Source organism: Salvia splendens, chromosome 7 (genome assembly GCF_004379255.2).
Source record: "Salvia splendens isolate huo1 chromosome 7, SspV2, whole genome shotgun sequence".
Classification (NCBI taxonomy): Eukaryota; Viridiplantae; Streptophyta; class Magnoliopsida; order Lamiales; family Lamiaceae; genus Salvia; species Salvia splendens.
The window spans coordinates 16,231,322-16,250,398 of record NC_056038.1 but is presented as its reverse complement, the minus strand read 5'-3'; the positions used below and the strand labels follow the sequence as shown (position 1 = coordinate 16,250,398).

Sequence of the window (19,077 nt, the reverse complement as noted above, 5' to 3'; positions counted from 1 at the left end):
AATTATAAAAACAAACAAATAAAAAACATAAATTACAATAATTGAAATAAGTAATTGAAAATACATAATTGGTGCTCATACATAAGATGAAAACTAGACATTCAATTGCAATTGCCGAATTTTGTCCATATATGCTCAACCAAATCGTTTAGCAGAGCTTTGTGAGCTTCTATGTTTTGAAGTTGGGCTTTATTTTTCATGTAAGAAGCTCGACTCGCAATCCTATTCGTAGAATATATGAAATCATTATTCGCATCTCCATCTTCATTCTCACGACTACTTTATCCAAGTCGATCTTGAATAAATTCTGCTGGATCACAATAGTTCGAATACGTGCTTCTTTCGTCTTCCACTATCATATTGTGCAAGATTATGCAAGCAATCATTATTTTCCCCATAATAATGATTACATAATAAGCAACGGAAATTGAAGATTACATAATAAGCAACATAAGTTGAGAGTTACATACTAATAAACATACATTGAAAACAGATAAACTGCTATCACTTCCCAAACAATTCTGCAATGAGATTGCGTTTCAGATCTTCTTCTTCTGGAGTTAAGTCCCTCCTAGCCATCAGCGGAGTAAGGATAGCTGCCTTGATGTTCCGTTCCTGAATATCACTAGCTGCTTTGATCTTCCGTTCCTGAATATCGCATTCCCTTTCACGCTTGACTCTCATTTCACGCAGTGCTGCAGTGAAATCATTAGGAATTGTGTATGATGGTGTTGCAACTTCTTTGCCTTTTCTTTTAGCCTTAGCCTTAGCTTGATCTCTTCCAATAGAACGTTGCAATGTTGAAGAACGACTCTCAGGAGTGGAGTCGATTTAAGGTCCTCCTTCCTCACTAATCCTCGACCTTTCTGAGCTCCCACGACTTTCTTCAAGACTATCTTCATCTGGCTGGAAACGCGTTGAGCCAGTGCTATTCAATTTCAATTCCCACTTGGGATAGAGTCTCATCACCTCCTCAAACACCTTATGGTGAGTAAATTTGCTCTTACCATACAGTTGTTGAGCGGCTTTCTCAATGTCCTCTTTAAATTGGCTACTCGTAGCTCGATCATGCACTTTTTTGTATGCACCAACCCATTTTGTGACATTTGCGTTGAGTCGTTTGTAGCGCTGTTTCAATGACTCTAAACTTCTTTGTTCACCAATTCTTGAATTTTCTTTTCTTGTCTGCTCATATAGTTTAAGAACATTTTGCCATAGATGGATACTAGTTTGGTTGGTGCCAACAACTGCATTCGTGCTCACGAAACACCAAGCAGACATTAATGCCATGTCTTCTTGCTCACTCCAACCATGTGGAGTGTTTAAAGCACTCATGTTGGCCTGTGACATGTCTTGGCTTGAATGTTGATTTTGAAATGAACTTTGAAATTGTTCAGAATTCGGAAAATCATCAAAACTAGGGAAATAATCTTGAGAATGATTAAAATTTTGGGAAGGGTTGAAGTTTTGGGAATGATAGAAATTTGGAGAATCGGAGAATATATTATTATCATCATCCTCCATAGTTAGCAACAAAGGAAACTAAAAAATAAGAAATTCTATTAAACAATACGGATTATAGGAGGAGAAAAGATGATATTTTTTTGTATGCAAAACTATAGCAAATGTGGTCTCTATTTATAAAGGAAGAAAAATTATGAATTTTGGTATAATTTTTATAATTTTTTAATATAATATATTAAAGATATATAAATTATTAAAAAAATAATATCAGCTAATGAAATTGTGCCATTTGGCACAATCTCATTGGCTGAGTGGTGAAATAGGAGGAGAGACCTTTCGGTTCGGTCAGCTCAAATAGCCGACCTATGTCAAAGAGAGAGATCCATGGATTGATATATATATATATATATATATATATATATATATATATATATATATATATAGGGTTTTGATCTATGCAAAACTGGATTTAAATACAGAAACGCAGAACAATATCATAATTAGGGCACTTTTAGGTCATAATTAGGTAATTTGTAGGTCATGCTAACAAAGCATGACCTAAAACGATCTTAGTATGACATTAAATCCAAATATTATAATATGACCTAAAATTGCTTAATTATGACCTTCCGTGTCTTTGGTTAATTATTAACCATTAGATCATCTAATCCTAGGGCTGAGATTTGGTCTGCATTTCTAGATTTAAACACATACTTATTTTGATCATCTCCCTATATATATATATATATATATATTTTAAATACATCGATGATGTGGCGGTCAATCCGTGAGACCGATAAACTTGGTCTAAGAGATTATTATTAAGATTAGGCATGCCATCATTTAGCTATAGAGTCAATCCTAATGCCTTAATCATATTCACTCATTACATTCAAGAATGCATTTATTCAAAATACGAGTGACGGCTTACAAATACAAGTAAAGCTAGAAACAACACATGATTTACACAATATACAAGCAGCTCGCCACACATGCCTTATAGTAGAATAGTACTATTATCTTTAACAATCTCTCACGTATCCTTAAAAAAAACTACTTTGACTATACACTTCTGCCAAAACTCCCCAACTTTTTATAGAATGCAAGTCTATGTTCTTATGGAATCTAACTTCTACATGGAGAGTAATGGGCGTACCTTAAAGATGAAATGTGCCATTAAATAATCCCGCGTTTTATTTCGAATTACAAAAATTCCATAGCAAATATCAGAGCACCCACAACCGTGCTCTTGCCAACAAGCACGGTTATGGGCATAATTAAAATCCTAAAAATTAAAAATTACATAATTAAAATACTAAAAATTAAAAATTACATAATTAAACTCGTAAAATTAAAAAACCCACTACTCATTGTCGAATTTTGCCCACATGAGTTTGATTAGGTCTTCTTGTAGCTCAACGTGGGTTCGGGTATCGCGCATTGTGTGCCTTATTTGAATCTTCTCACCCACCGTCGTATGCACACCTCGACGTGGGGGAGAGCTCGCGCTTGAGCTTCCGGCTTCATCCTCGTTGTTCAAGTACCACAGTCAATGCTGCCAAGCATTCCGGGAAAGCCATGGACTGATTCGTGAAGACGAAGCAACCGTTGGCAATCATCGGTGGTGGGTGCCCGAAGGAATTCATCACCGAAAGTTGTACGAACGCCCTCGCAAAATATTTTAAGACAAGGATTCCAGTGGACTCACCGATATGCAAATACTCGTCGAAGAGGTCGGCCGTTTGCCCAGTAGTGAGTTGTCGGATGGCACACGTACACTTCTGCAACGGCGTGATACTTTGCTGGCCGGCTGCATCTAGATCTGTTTGGAAGAATTCAACACGGGCGGACAATGTGTTGACAATACGCATAAACAGGCGCTTTGACATGCGAAAACGGCGCCTGAAGTAATCCGCCGGAAACCGCGGCTGGTTGGCAAAATAGTCGGCAACGAGCCTTTCGTGGGCTCCCTCCCGGTCACGATGGATGTAGCGGCGAGTTGATCTAGTTGGTTGAGGAGGAGGGGCGGGGGTATTCGCTGCGACATATGCATCATAAGCGGCACGATGTTGTTCGTAGTATTCTAGTTCTTCGCGCTCCGCTTCCGCAATAAGATGAGTGAAATCCATTTGAGGTTTTAAGTGAGAGATGAATGTGTAGGTAAGTTGTATGAAAAATATGTACGAATGATGAATGAGAGATGATTTGAAGTGGAAAATGGATGATGAATGTGTGTATTTATAGATGATTTTGGGGGGAAAAAATCAAAAAAATACAGAAAAACGGGCAAAAAAATGACCATTTTTTTGGGATTGGGAAAATATGTTTTTTTTAATCGATTTTTATAATTAAAAACTGAATTTTTGAAAAAAAAATATTCAAATGCAACGGCTATGTCGTTGCCCAATCAGTCGTCGACACGCCACCTGCTCGCTGGCATGGACGTGCTCGATGCATCGAGCAGCGGCGCGAGCGCAGCGGCGGACGACGTCTTCCGTGCCGCTGGCACAGACGGACGGACGTCGTCCGTCCACCGTTGTGGGTGCTCTCAACATTTAAAACGATTACCAAACCAGATACTCCATACGTTCTCTTTAGTAGAGACGTTTCTTTTCGAGGCGGAATTTAAGAAAAAATATTTTAAGTGAGTTAATTAAAAGGAGAATAAGGTAGAAAGGAAAAAGGTAGGGAGATGTAGAGAGAATAAAGTAAAAGAGAAGAAATTTTTACCAAAAAAGAAATGACTTAGCTACAATGGGACAACCCAAAAATGAATACGACTCAGCTACATAGGGATGGAGGGAGTAAATTTTTTTGAATCGTCTACAACTCATGAAAGGAAAAGCCTGCAAGGCAGAAATACTGTGTCGGTGCCTGCTGCTGTAAATATGACCCAATATCACATTTATAATACTTCCTTCGTCCCAATTAGTTGAGTCCAATTCATTTTTAGATTATCCCAAGTTAGATGAGTCATTTCTTTTTTTTTTTACAAAACTTTTATCATCTCTCATATCCTATGCTATCTTCATCTCTCTTACTTTACTCATTTCACTTTAACCTTAAACACATCAATTTCTTAAATTCGTGCCCAAAAGAAATACGTCAACTACCTTGGAACCGAGATAGTGATAAATTATCACAATAATAACACAAGAGGGGCTTAAATTCAATTTATAAAGATTAATCTCAAAGCAATATCCTGGAAATTGTGTTCACTCGAACGTACCATATCAAAATATACACGCACAGTTGACAATTATCTGTAGTGCATTGTGTCCATATAATGCCATTTGCACGTTAGTAAGATAAATTGCAAAATGATTTCCACAAATCAATCATCAGAAACATGATATATAAAATCATGTCACTCACTCCAAACATCCAAAACAAGTCTAATGATAAAGGTGAAAATTAGGAATATTAGTTGTAATAGACACCCACCAAATACGGCACACTAAAATGCTACTTAACTTTCCCCTAACTTTTGAGAACTGGAAAATAATCACTCAAGATAGTTAAGAGCTCGAAGCAAACAGCAAGGTTCTTGTCTGGTCTTCATATGGGCTTGATCTTAAAATGTAGTGAGATAAGCGAGAAGACAAAACATTTAAGGTCCTGCAATAGAAGAAAGACAACAAACGGAACATCAATTAATGAAAATCCATCAAATTTTTATACAGCACATGAGAAAAGTGACGAACATAATCATTTAGAGCAATATTTCATTGGAGAAGTTAATTGATACTCCATCCATCCGTCATTAAATGTCTCATTTTTGCCATTTTGTGATGTCCATCCATCATAACATGTCCCATTTCGCTGTAACTATATGTTTAGTAAGTAGGTCTCACCATCCACTAACACATTACACTTACATTTTGTTATAAAACTAATCCTCCTATATACAAGTGAAACTTACCCTCCACTCACCAACCTTTTCCACTCACATTTCTTAAAATTCGTGTCAATCCCAAATGAGACAATTAATGAAAAACGTAGAGTATTTGATACTTCAGAATGTATAATATAAATAATAGGAACAAAACATCTTGCAAGCTGCACCATGAATACAATTTCACACAATGATATATATCAGGCCCAAATCAAGCTTAGACAAAACTTCATCCAACTCATATTCTTATACAACACAGTTCAACCACAAAGTTAAATGCAGCATCGGTCAAGAGTATCAAGCTAGCCTTGAGCTTTTAATCAAGCTTCTCGTGGGCCCGTTCTATCAAGTAACACTCAACCGCAAGCAAGCTACTTATGAGCCTATTACGAAGTAAGTACATGTCTGCTTGACTAAGCTCAATAGTACATGCCATTCTTCAAATCGTCATTTTCATTTAGCATGTTTCCAGCATATTCTATGAACTAAGATTATAATAAACAAAAGTAAAGATTAATTAATGAGAATTGAGAATAGATGTTTAATATTAACAAAGTCTTATGATGTAAATCAGATTACATTTAGATAGATGACTATAGTTCATGTAACTGTTTTAAAATGTAGTAATGTTTTAGGATGTAACTTTAGAAATAATTTTAGATATAGAACAATGATTTAATAAGTTAATTCAAAATATTTGTATGTTCAGTTAATAAGTGTATTGCACTATGATAACAAATATAACTATAAGAACAAAAGTTACCATCAATGAGATTCAACAAAATAAAAATAAGACCCTAAGATTGATGACACTAAGCGAGCATCAGTGCCAAAAAAAACTAAATGATAGTAAAACAACCTCAAGCTAAGCTAAACTAAATAATACATGCAAGCTCATGTCCTCTCTATGTGAATGGCTAAGTACCAATGCATTGACGCTAATGGTTACAATTGCCTCGTGACTCCATCTACAGAACATATGAAGGTCAAACTACAAGCATTACTAGATATCACATATCCTGTCAAGCCTCTTATTTTCATATGCTTCTACCTCCTAACAACATTGCCCTGATCATCCAAAATCTTTCCCAGCAATCTTAACCATATATATCATCAGAAGCTAACCACAAACATATCCAATAGAACCGGGCATTACATGTCCGAATTTCCCCCACCACAAGTTCCTGAAGCGCAAATTATAATACCTGGTCCAAAGTCCAAACAAGACTAGACTGTACTGGAATGAACATATGGTCATCTACAAACCTCCACAAGTTTATTGTCAATCATTTCCAACCTATACTCGAATAGTTGATAGAAAAGCAATCCTTTCAATAAATTATCCTAAATTGTCCCTATGGTAACATGCCTGAAGACTTACAACCATGAAGCATCTCCTCAGGTCCAACTAAGACTCAACAAACAAAAATTGTACAGGAGATAATACCTGAACAAGATAGTAAAAGATCCTCAAACCCTCGGGATCCTTGCTAGTCTGAACATCCACCAGAGATCCAATCTTCGATGTAGTGAAAGAGATATGTTCATTCCCCATCACAATTTCCAGCTCTTGCCTTCCCACGCGGTCAGGCTCCGGCCAATTGTTGTCGTCTTCCTTCATTATCTGCAAAGGGAAATAATCCCCAATAAACTCCCCAACCAAAACCCTAGCAGCGTGTAAAAAAATTGGAGAAGAAATAATCATAAATACGCCTCCACCTCGGAATCAGAAACAATGCGGCGGCACTCCTTGAGCACCGCGGGGGTGAGGAAGATCTCCTTGCGAATCATGGTATCGTTCTTGTAGTTGGAGTTGTTGGCATAGCGAAGCTTTCCGTCGGGACGGAACTCGAATTCGAGGAACTCGTGGCCGAATTTTCCTTTGTGTCCAACGTAGTAACGCAGGTAGAACTCTCCGTCGTCGACGCCGTCGGCCATTGCAGATGCTTCAGGAAAGGGGAGGGTTTTTCTGGATGTGAAGACGTGCTGAATGGTAAGTTTTATGTTAAAGATAAGCGGGCTTTCCATTGGGCCGGACGGCCCAGGACATAGCTCTTTTTAGCGCTTAAGATAGTAATGGAGTATATGTTAAATAATTTAAGTTTATTATCTGAATTTAATTACCATATTTATCCAAATCAAGAACGTTATTTATTATTCATAGAGTAAATTTTAATTGGTTGGGTTTTACTTGAATAAGAAAATATTTTTGGACACCTCTTGAGGATATATCAAATTGGTCTCTCCCGGGACACGTTTCAATGCAATAAAAATCCTACCACAGCTAGACATTAATCACCAATACACAAGATATTAAAATTCTTAGATTACGAAAAACTTGCACCTTTTGATAAATCAAAGCAATGCATAATTAAAGTCGTATGCTCAATATTATATAACAAGATTGAGAAATAATAATAACCGAGACCTCATCTTTCAATGTTATACCACACAAGTGTGGTTAGTTTCCTAAGGAATTTAAACTTTTGAACAGCCACTTGAACCTTTACTGTTATGTAGCCAAAGTTTATCTAGATCGTGAAATAATGTTTTACTTCCACTAGGTATCGACTAAGTCACCTACTGTGATGACTTGTTCCACTACCCAGTCTACAATGTAAAAGACTAAGACTCGTTAACTTTTTAGACATTAAATGCTAATAAGGCATATATTAAATGAATAAGCAAATACAATAGGATAAAATTACTTTTTTTTTCATAATGGATAAAAAGTGAGTTTGGAGTTTATCGTATACAAACAACCATTCAGTTCTACACATGCTTTTCCAGTATACCAACTCTAATAGTACAAGTACAAGTGATCTTCAACGGTAAAGTTGTCAAGAGTCAGCCATCCTAGTCCCGGAAGGTAACTTCAATTCTATGACATTTTGAATTATGGCTCTTGAAATGATATTATATGTGTCAATGAGTACCATTTTAGTGATTTTCTAACTTACAAAACGGTCACTCATATGGGTTACAGACGTCCTCTGCTATTAATTCTTTGATTGTGTATCAACTATGTGAATTAGCAACAACAAAGAAAAGTAAAGCGACGTAAATGAGAATCAAAATGAAGGTTTACCCTTTAAAAAAATATGAAGGTGCCTCTTCCTTTGTCGGATCTTTCGAAGGATTCCACCTTCATCAGCTTCTACCATTCGACCATATGTCCCCTCGTCGGCATGGCACCATCTGAAATAATGAGCAACCCCCTATTTTTCTTTTCTTATCACAAATGAAATACTCCCCATCCCCTTAAAAAATATATTATTTCCATTTTTTAGGAAACTTTTTTCTTTCTAATAATTAGAGGATCTAAAATGTGGAAACCTCATTTCCCATGAATCAAATTTGTAGTTCATTCTTTTTAAAAATATTATAATTGAAAGAATATAATTTTAACAGAATTTCAAAGCTATGCCACATTATTCAATATAGTCCTGAATTAAATCATGGGAATTATCAAATTATACAATAGTTTTTAAAATTTGTATAATAGTTAAATATAAAATAATTTTAGAAAAAAACTAGTATATTAATATGAATTAACCTTGTACATATATAGTAATTGTACGTACTACACTATAACAATGTTCCCGTATTATTCTCCATAGGATTTCAATAAACACCCAAAGAATTATAACAAAAGTCAAAATCTATATATGGCCCCGATTTCAATGTCAAAACCACACATACCCCGCTAAGATTCATAGTCCTTTTACTTTTTCCACAACTAACTCGTTATAAAATTGTTTTGTGTAACTCTGCAGATCTTATACATATCTTTTACAAGCATTTAATTTTCAAAGCAAGAAATCTCTCCAATAAACGTTACTTTAATTGATCTTTAGTTTGTAGCACGTGTATGTAGAAAAGATGTATCGATCGGCCAGTATGAATAGGTTTTCCGACGACCATTACAGCTATTATGGCTCGTCGTCGCCATCTTCAAAAGTCCCAACCGCCCTGAGGGCGTTGTCCGATGATAGTGCCAACGAGCTGCCAATGTACGAGCCGCTATCGGATGCAGCTAAGAAGGAAAGATCAAGAGCCAAGTTTGCGGAGAAGGCCGTTCATGCCATCCCTTTAGTGCTTCTTTTCTGCGCTTTCATTCTGTGGATTTTTTCTAATCCGGGTTATTCATTCTACATCTCTACTAATTTACTATATTTTGTTAGTGTCATTCTTTAATTCTAATTTGAATTTTGATCATGTTACTGTCATCTCTGCTATAATTATGTTAATATATAACTTGCTAATCTGACTTATAATATTGGAAGCCAATTTCGTCTAAGATTGAATGTGAGTACGTCTATTGAAAAGAATAACACTATTGTCAAATTAGGTTTTGGTGATACTGACTGTAAATTTATACTCGACCAACTAATTGAATAACGTATGCAAGTATAAGCAATACTCTATTGTTATATTTATGTATTGGCCTTGCAAAGGTTTCTAACGATCCAAGTTAGGACTATAATTTAACACTATTCTAATTTATTACTATGGTTGTCTTTTGTACCATATGTTCTGTTTCATTGCATATGTACAAGATAAAATGATACCATCAACAAATGAAGATATACTTTGGGGCTATCACAAGTTTTAATGTTAAATTGGTAAAGTAGGTGAGAGAAAGAAAGAAAAAAATGATCGGAGTATTGTTAGTAGATAATGAGGAGGCTCACTCATAAAAGAGAAAATTACCAAAAATAAAAGTGAACTAATTTTATGGGACGGACCAAAATGTAAAAAGAAGACTATTTTAATGGAGCATAGGAAGTAGTATTACTATATAGATGAACACCGAACATTTTTTTTGGTTATTCTCCATACCCAAAGGCATGAATTGATCCTCTGACCATTTAGTTAAAGATGAACGAGTCTCATGCCACTCAACCACACCCCTTAGATTAACATCCAACAATTTAAATTGCTACTATTAAGTCACATTTTTGAATATATATATATATATCTTTTCTATAAGATACATATTTTAGACATATTAAGTAAAAGAAACTTAAGTTTATATTGATAAATGATTCGTGAAGGTTAGATTCTGATTAGAATTTGGTGATACTTTCTTTCATATTCATACCAAACAACTATTAACCATGAAAATTGTTTTTAAACGATCAGTTTATTATAAACATGCAGAAAAAAAGTAATAGACATCATTTTCATCCTTCATGTTTAGAACTTACGAAAGATGATATGAATTAATTGGAGAAGTTAGAATTTCATAAATGAAAAATGTGAATTTGGAAGCTATCAACATTCTACGAACAAAAAGTTCAATTTTGATAACATAGGAAATAAAAAAAGGGAAGGGGAATATTTTCAGTGTATTCTTAAGTTAAACAAATGAGTTTATATTTAGTTATTTATTGATTTGCAGATATCAAGTTAAGAGGTACAATTGCAGAAGAAATAAAAGGAATGTCAAAGTTAAGCAGCGATGATACAGGACATTTACCTCTGCACCTTGGCGATTTGCCGGGTACCGCCAATACTATTTTCTCACGGAATACACCATGAAGATAACTCTCTCATTCCCATAAATCAATGACCATTTATTCCAAGGTTTTATAAAAATTAGGCATAGTGTTGTCGTGTGATTAACTTTATTCTTTATTTTAGTTTCAAAATTTGGGGATCAAGATTTTACCATTTATGTACACGAAAACTACATTTTAAGTTGATGGATCCACTATTGTGTTGCATGTTTAGTTATTGAAATTTTCTTTTCTCGGTATATTTGTGTTGGAAATAACGGAGCAAACTCTTGCTATACAAAAAAATCAAAGGCAGGAGATCAAACAAAAATAAAATTATAACATGGATTATAAAAAAGTAAATTATTGTCTTCTTCGGGTCATGTTGATGTATCCCTCTATCACCAAGACGAGATACACCCCAACTAATGCTCACGGATTACCCCAAATGTGAAATGACTTCTCTCTTTTTGAGTAGAATCACCTCAATCTCGTAGGCATTCGCAAGCTTGACATCTAGTTGAGTACCTAGCAATGCAATGCTCCTAAGTGACAAACTAAGATGCTAGAGAGAGCAAAAGAGATAGAATCGAAAATGCCTTCTACAACTTCATGCCTTTTTATAAGGCATAAAATGGGGACTTGAAGGATAATATCACTAAGAAACATATTGATAAGGATCCTTATTATAGGGTCGAGCGCCGCATGAGCACTGCACGATGACCGTCGCGGTATCGGCGCCCCTCCCCTTCCACGGCTCAATGCCTTCAATAGGGCCATCCAGGGACGACGGTCGCACGGGCGGCGGGACGCATGAACGCTCTAATGGTATATGTTGCACTCCCTCCGTCCCTAATAATTTGTCACCATTTGATTCTGCACTGGTTTTAAGAAATGTAATAAAAAGTGAGTTGAAAAAAGTTAGTGGCATTTGAATCCTACTTTTATATGCTTCTATTTTATGATAAAACGTGACTGAGAATTAGTTAGTGGAGTGCGGGTCAACAACAAAAAATGGTAAAAGTAAAAGGTCACAAATTTTTAGGGACGGACGAAAATGACAATAAGTGACAAATTTTAAGGACGGAGGGATTAAATAAATTGATGTATATAGGCTATGAGTTGGGAGAACTTTCCAAAAATGAAAATGAGTTATTTTTATCGGACGGACGAAAAACAAAAATGTCCTTATTTTTATAGGACAGATGGAGTATTGGTTTTGTAATAAAATGTAAGAGAATGAGTAGTGGAATGTAAGATCCTGTACTAAAATAGGACGAATGGAGAGAAAAAAACTACTCCCTCCGTCTCACTTAACATGACACACTTTCTTTTTTAGTTTGTCCCAATCAAGATGACACATTTCTATTCGTGATAACTTTATCTCTCCAATTAATGCACCAAACTATTTTTTTCTCTTTCCAATTAAATATTCAGCTCTCTTTCTCTCTTCACGCACCTTTTTTTCTCTCTAATTAATCACAATAATTCCTAAAATCTCGTATCGACTAAAAAACAAAAAAAATATGTATCTTAACCGAGACGGGGGAGCACGAACAAGTACAGATGGATTAATTTTATCTATATTTTGTGTATTTGATTATTTTGAATACGTGTAAGTGCATATGCGCAGCGCGTGAGATTCGATAAATGCAGGCAGCCCTTTCCTCGAAGTCTTCACCAATCTTACGCTGTCGGTGTTTGTATAAATAATTTACATAAATTTCCCATTCTGACTCCTCCCAATTCATTTCCTTCCACTACTTTTTTTCTCTATTCCATTAATCTACACCCAAAACCCCCAATCCGGTTTCAATCCTTCTCGCGAGCCGTCTTCGAGAAGGACCATTTCCGGGCACTCTTCCTCGACCATGAATCCCGAATAGTAAGTCTCTCTTTACCGATTGTTGCCTAAATCTAAGGTCGTTTTCTTCTATTCCGATTTGGTAAATCCCCAAGTGTTTTCATCGGGAATTCTGTTTAATTTTATTTTATTTTGAAGCGTGATTGTAGATCCGTGACTTTTTGTTTGCTTGGATTTCGATGCATCTGTTGTTGATGGATCTTTCCTCTCGAGCTGATTTTTTTCTATGTGATTTGATAATTTTAATTTTTTGCTTGGGATCTTTCTGAATTTCGGTAGCTATTGACCAGTCTGTAAATTCACGTGATTGCGATGGTTTTTGAATTTTACTTCGCTGATTATTGTGATTGTTATCACAATTTTGTATTTGTATGGGGCTACCGAATTGGGAGGTTTAGAGTTGTGTCTGCTTAAGGATCTGGAGCCGCTTGGATGTAGATTGAACTTCAAGCTGATAAGTAGACGATTTTTTTATGTGATTACAAGACAATGGTGTCTCTTACAAATTGTTCATCTCCTTTTGTATTTCTGCTTGAAAGTAATCATGTGAAATCAATATTACAACTGGGGGATAATAACTGTCACATTCTCCTGTAGGGGTCTGACATTCATAAGATTAAGGTTCACTGATCGTTGAAATTTGGTTCCAATGATTCGTGCCGTTCTGAATGATGTATCATCTAATTTTTCCCTTATTTGCGTCTTTCAGCGACTACTTGTTCAAGCTTCTTTTGATCGGAGACTCTGGTGTTGGCAAGTCATGTCTTCTACTAAGATTTGCTGTAAGTGTAGTTGAATGTAGTATTCTTAATGTAAATTTCACTGTATGTTGGTTGTGTATGTGATATGGGGTGAAAAGCAGAGAATGGAAGAGGCATGAAACCTGTTGACAAAATGCATGAGCCAGAAAAATCATACTGCACACAAGATGTATGCTGAATTATGAGACTGAAGTAACTTCTATAAATATACTGGAAAGAGTGGATCCTCTCGAGGGCATGGATTTCTTCTGTCCAAATGTGATCTTCTCCAAAAGATATCTCTACCTATTGAGAGTCCCACAATATATAGACATTTACATGAACAGTTCTACTCAGACTAAACAAATACTCCAAAGATATCAAATCCTAACTTATTAATAGAAAATACAAATTGAAACTGATACTCCTAATCTGCAGCATCATATCTTCCAAACCATATCTTGCTAGATACGTTCACCAACAGTTGATATCAGTATATTTCTTTGCCTCTATAGATATTAATAAAACTGGGTTCTATTGCTGTAAGATGGCTGAGAGTTACTTTAACAAGAAAAATTTAAGAGTGTAGCATGTCTGTCTTGTGGTTATGACTTTGCACTTTCTAAAGTTGTTCTGCACACCCATCTCTGAGTATTATGTCAATTTTCCCCATACCAATATACTGCCAAAGCGAGGCATGCGTTGAAAAGAAGCATTATTTTCCTTATTAAAAATGGTTTTCAGCTAATTGCGTAAAGAATGATATTCATTTAAACATCATTTTCCTTGTCTGCTATATTATGCATGCTCTTTTACTTTTCCCGTAAAGAATTTCTCTCCTTTGCAAAATAATAAGATTTCTCAATGACCATCACTGACTGACCTGTATTTGATTTTATATACAGGATGATTCATACCTTGATAGCTACATCAGCACAATCGGTGTTGACTTTGTAAGGGCTTAGCCTTTTGCGCTGTATATTTACGTGGTTTAGTTACAATTCTAATCACATCACTTACTACAGAAAATTCGCACTGTGGAGCAAGATGGAAAGACTATCAAGCTTCAGATAGTAAGTTTTTCTCCTTGATAACATATTATGATGAACACTAAAATTAGTGTGTTTACTTGTTGATAGTCATTCATCATTGTGGAAAATTTTTAAACTTCATATACCTGACGGATTGTTTTGTCTGTAACTTGCTAGTCCTACTTCTAATGTATCTGATTATATACAAGGATTTTGAGGAACACAATGTTTCTTGTATTCACTCTGTTGTTGTAGGGTTCTCTTTCAATTCTATATTATTATGAACAGTAGAATTTGTGTGTTCACTTGTAGTCATTCATCGTTGTAGCTCATTTTATAACTTAATATGCTTGAGGGCTTATTTTGGCCTTCCACTGAAACTTAATACACCCTCCGTCCCACAATAGGTGTCACTCTTATTGTGGGCACGCATTTTAAGAAATGTAAAGAATAGTGGGTTGAAAAAATTAGTGGAATATGAGACCCACTTTTTTATATTGGTTTTATAATAAAATGTGAGTGAAGTGAGCTAGTGGAATGTGAGACCTACTTACCATTTATGGTAAAAATGAAGTGTGACTGTTATTGTGGGACGGACCAAAATGGCAAAATGTGACTCTTATTGTGGGACGGAAGTAGTAATTTCCAAACAAATTAATACATGTTTGAAGGCTAGTTCTGTTATTGTTCAATCTGATTAGATGTAAGCTTTTTTTAGGAACAATGACATGTTTCTTTTATTCACTCTGTAGTGTGTTATGTGTATGGTTCCCTTTTGAAATCAATAAGACAATGGAATGTAATTATTTGGAAAAACCTGTGTTCTGCATCTTTGTCTGATGGAGAGATTAAGCTGGGATTCGTTCAGTTTCCCAATAAAATTATCTAGTACATCAATGGAAGAGACTTAAGCTAATCTTCAAGTGCGTCAAGTATGACTAACATGGCTTTCAACTTTGTGCAAAGGCTGTAATTTATTCTTTGTTGAGAAACTTGATATCCTGAGTAATTTGCATATGGTTGAATACTAATTTGTGCTTCATTTGCTATGATGTAATTGCATATGATCCTTGTGTATCCTTCCTCCCAATACTGAGTGTATGTTGAGAGTAAGCTTCATTTGTCTTTCCTCTTAATTTTTCCTTTTCTTGCAGTGGGATACTGCTGGGCAGGAACGTTTCAGAACTATAACTAGTAGCTATTACCGTGGTGCACATGGAATTATAGTTAGTCTCTTTCTTCTCGATTTAGTGCAAGTGTGAAACTTTGTGTTTTCAGTTTGTAATGCATTCCGAACTTGGAATTTCTTGCAGGTAGTATATGATGTAACTGACCAAGAAAGCTTCAACAATGTTAAGCAATGGTTGAATGAGATTGACCGATATGCAAGTGAGAATGTGAACAAGCTCCTTGTTGGAAACAAGTGTGATCTTGCTGATAATAGGGCTGTGCCTTATGAAACCGCCAAGGTAAACATTTTGTAGGGTTGCTCGCGCACTATTCCTTTAGACTAATAAGTCTTTGCTGAAATAAATTGCCTTTTTTTTGTGAAGGCATTTGCTGATGAAATCGGCATCCCCTTTATGGAGACTAGTGCCAAAAATGCAACGAATGTTGAACAGGCTTTCATGGCCATGTCCGCTGATATTAAGAATAGGTTCGCTTTATCTCATTTTGTTCTTGATTTTGATCAGTTCGCTTTACATGACATGTTTTAATTTATCATCGTCGTCTCGAGTCTCGGTGACATGTGTCCTCACTGAATCTGTTCTTAACCAAACACAGGATGGCAAGTCAGCCTGCATCAAACAGTGCAAGGCCACCTACTGTGCAGATCCGTGGACAGCCTGTTGCCCAGAAGAGCGGCTGCTGCTCGTCTTAGTGGGAATGGTGTTGTTGATACTCGGTGGGGGTTGGCGGTCAGCTGCAGCCTTGGAAGTGACTTTATATTAGTTCTATTCTTTCAAATATATTTTGATTGCTAAAGTGGCTGTACAAATTATGGGGGACTTGGACAACCTGTTACACTTAATAGTTACCGTTTGTTATTTTGTTTTATTTCCAAGTAGTTCAGTCCACAGGTAGCAGTGTCCTAGTGTTTGCAAACATCTGGTCAGAAGTCTGACTTATTTTGGAATAGAATTCTGTAATGTGTGATCTGTGTTGGGTTAATTTGGCTATATTCTTTTAATAAATTGTTTTCCCTTATGAATTTGATATGATATTATCATCTATAAATTGAATGGGTGTAGATAATGGCTTCGCACGTATTTTCATATGTATGAGAGTAAAAAAAAATAAAAAAATCTTTGGACTGGTTTCCGGTTCAAACGCCTGCTTCCACCAGTTTAAAATGGCAATTGGTTTTATAGGGTGTATCGATTTGCGGCTAGACTGGTCAAATTGCCCGATCCGGTCTGATTTTGAAACAGTGATTTTTGAGATGCAGAACTTCAACGTTAAAAGGTACCCATAAAACTCCGTTCACATTGCAAATAAGAGAATTGACATAAAAAAGAGTCAAATGAGGAGAGAGACTATATTGGCTGAGGAGCTTGGAACATTCTTTGTTGTTGACTCCATTGAATGAAGGAGAAACATAGAAAATGAGGAGCATCCGGTTCCTTAATTATTTATGGGCTCTATACCACTTTTTATTACATTCCTTATTTAGGCCATCCACAATGGGGAGCCCTAAGGCGCGCCACGTCATCAGTTTTATCCTCCTACCCCCCACCTACAGTGGGGCGCCCTAAGGCGCGCCCTATGCATTTTAATTGAATATTTAAATAACTACAAAAATTGGGAAAAAACTTCATTTCATTTATAAAAATTAATACATTACAATACGAATTAAAAAATACGCAAACTCAGCGACGGCGCTTACGGGCCCACACTTCTTCAATCATGTCGTTCATGAGCTGAGCATGGTCTTGTTGGTTGCGCATTGAGGCATGTCTAGATAGAACCTCATTGAAGCCCGACGGTAATCCTCTAGCGGGGGACTCGGTCTCCGTGCTGGACGAGCTAGATGCACCGTCGTCATCGTTCCACTCGGTGATGCTCCCACCTTCATGCTAGACTATCATGTTATGCATGATTATGCACGCATACATGACATCGGCGATGACTTCCTTGAACCAGAGACGAGCCAGCCCTTTCACAATTGCCCACCGTGCTTGGAGCACACCAAATGCCCGCTCGACATCCTTCCGCGCCGAGTCCTGCTTTTGCGCAAATAAAACCCTCTTCTCACCAATTGGGCAACTGATCGTCTTCACAAAAATAGGCCACCGTAGGTATATGCCATCGGCCAAGTAGTACCCCATGTGGTATTGGTGCCTGTTGGCAGTGAACTCGATGGCCGAGCCGTTGCCATTGCATTGCTCGGTGAAGAGGGTGGATGAGTTGAGGACGTTAATGTCGTTGTTCGACCCGGCTACGCCGAAGTAAGCATGCCAGATCCAGAGCCGATGGTCAGCGACGGCTTCGAGGATCATCGTCGAGTGGCTGCCCTTGTATCCACTAGTGAATTGGCCTCTCCACGCCGTCGGACAATTCTTCCACTGCCAGTGCATACAGTCGATGCTCCCTAGCATCCCAGGAAAGCCGTGCGTCGTCTCGTGCATCTTCATCAGGCCCTGAAAATCAGTGGCAGTCGGCTTGCGCAAATATATGTCGCCGTAGGCCTCCACAACTCCCCTACAAAATCTCCTCAGGCACTCCCGGCCTGTTGTATCCCAATGCCGTCTTCCCAATATGTCATGTATTCATCACGTGACGACAACGTCCGGACAATGCTGAGAAAAAGGTAACGCGACATTCTAAACTGGCGGCAGAAAACAGTCGGTCCCCACCGTGGTTGATCGGCAAAATAGTCTGCAACCAAACGTTGGTGAGCTGCCGCGTGGTCACGTCGGACAGACGTCCGACGTTGAATAGGCCTGTGATCTGCTCCGCCGCCGCCGCCGCCTCCTCGCGCTGCATTTCGACTAAGCACTCCGCCATGGCCTTTTCAACGACTGCATCTAAGGCTTCCGAGGTCAAACTACCTGACTCCGAGGAACTAGAACTAGTGGTGTCGTCGTCGTGGTTCATTTTGGTATGCGAGAGAGGTACAAATGTGAGAGATGAGCGAAATGAGAGAGGCGAGATGTTCGTATGAACAAGTGAATGAGAAACGAGGTTTAAATAGAAAAAAATTGTAAAAAATAAAAAACGCGTGCCATCGTCCGCGCCCATCGTCCTCCTAGCCCACAACGGGGTGCCCGGTGGCGCGGACGATAGGCCATCGTCTGCCTAGCCCACAATGGGCCCCTCGATGGCGCGGACGATAGGCCATTGTCCGCGCTTCTTCCGCGGACGATGCATCGGGTGTGGACGTAGGGCGCGGACGATGGCGGGGACACCCACAATGGAGGCATCGTCCGCGCCCGAGGACGATGGCTTCCATCAGGCGCCCCATTGTGGGCGCCCTAAAGACAATACTTGCAACCATATATCCATTCCATTCACTATTTGAGGTCCTTGTACTTCATTTCTACAATTCTAAAATGCAATCAATAAAAAAAATTTCGTTAAT

The 19,077-nt window shown here is 37.4% G+C and overlaps 4 protein-coding genes across 4 annotated transcripts; 2 read left to right on the top strand and 2 right to left on the bottom strand.

Moving 5' to 3' along the window:
* Positions 1 to 504: 504 nt before the first annotated feature.
* Positions 505 to 1,350, bottom strand: LOC121810488 (glutathione S-transferase T2-like). Its single transcript, XM_042211251.1, has 2 exons — positions 863 to 1,350; positions 505 to 778 (listed from the first exon to the last, which is right to left on the bottom strand). The coding sequence occupies exons 1-2, from the start codon at positions 1,348 to 1,350 to the stop codon at positions 505 to 507; spliced, it is 762 nt and encodes a 253-aa protein (XP_042067185.1).
* Positions 1,351 to 4,768: 3,418 nt separating this feature from the next.
* Positions 4,769 to 7,350, bottom strand: LOC121741148 (protein mago nashi homolog). The gene is made up of 3 exons (XM_042133847.1): positions 7,079 to 7,350; positions 6,807 to 6,983; positions 4,769 to 5,082 (listed from the first exon to the last, which is right to left on the bottom strand). The coding sequence occupies exons 1-3, from the start codon at positions 7,295 to 7,297 to the stop codon at positions 5,023 to 5,025; spliced, it is 456 nt and encodes a 151-aa protein (XP_041989781.1). The 5' UTR covers positions 7,298 to 7,350; the 3' UTR covers positions 4,769 to 5,022.
* Positions 7,351 to 9,228: 1,878 nt separating this feature from the next.
* On the top strand, positions 9,229 to 10,903 carry LOC121810487. The gene is made up of 2 exons (XM_042211250.1): positions 9,229 to 9,500; positions 10,764 to 10,903. The coding sequence occupies exons 1-2, from the start codon at positions 9,242 to 9,244 to the stop codon at positions 10,901 to 10,903; spliced, it is 399 nt and encodes a 132-aa protein (XP_042067184.1). The 5' UTR covers positions 9,229 to 9,241.
* A 1,649-nt stretch (positions 10,904 to 12,552) lies between these two features.
* On the top strand, positions 12,553 to 16,703 carry LOC121742065 (ras-related protein RABD2a). Its single transcript, XM_042135092.1, has 8 exons — positions 12,553 to 12,745; positions 13,434 to 13,506; positions 14,370 to 14,417; positions 14,490 to 14,537; positions 15,650 to 15,721; positions 15,809 to 15,964; positions 16,049 to 16,152; positions 16,281 to 16,703. Exons 1-8 carry the CDS (start codon positions 12,732 to 12,734, stop codon positions 16,375 to 16,377), a joined length of 612 nt encoding a protein of 203 aa, XP_041991026.1. The 5' UTR covers positions 12,553 to 12,731; the 3' UTR covers positions 16,378 to 16,703.
* The last annotated feature ends 2,374 nt before the right edge of the window (positions 16,704 to 19,077 follow it).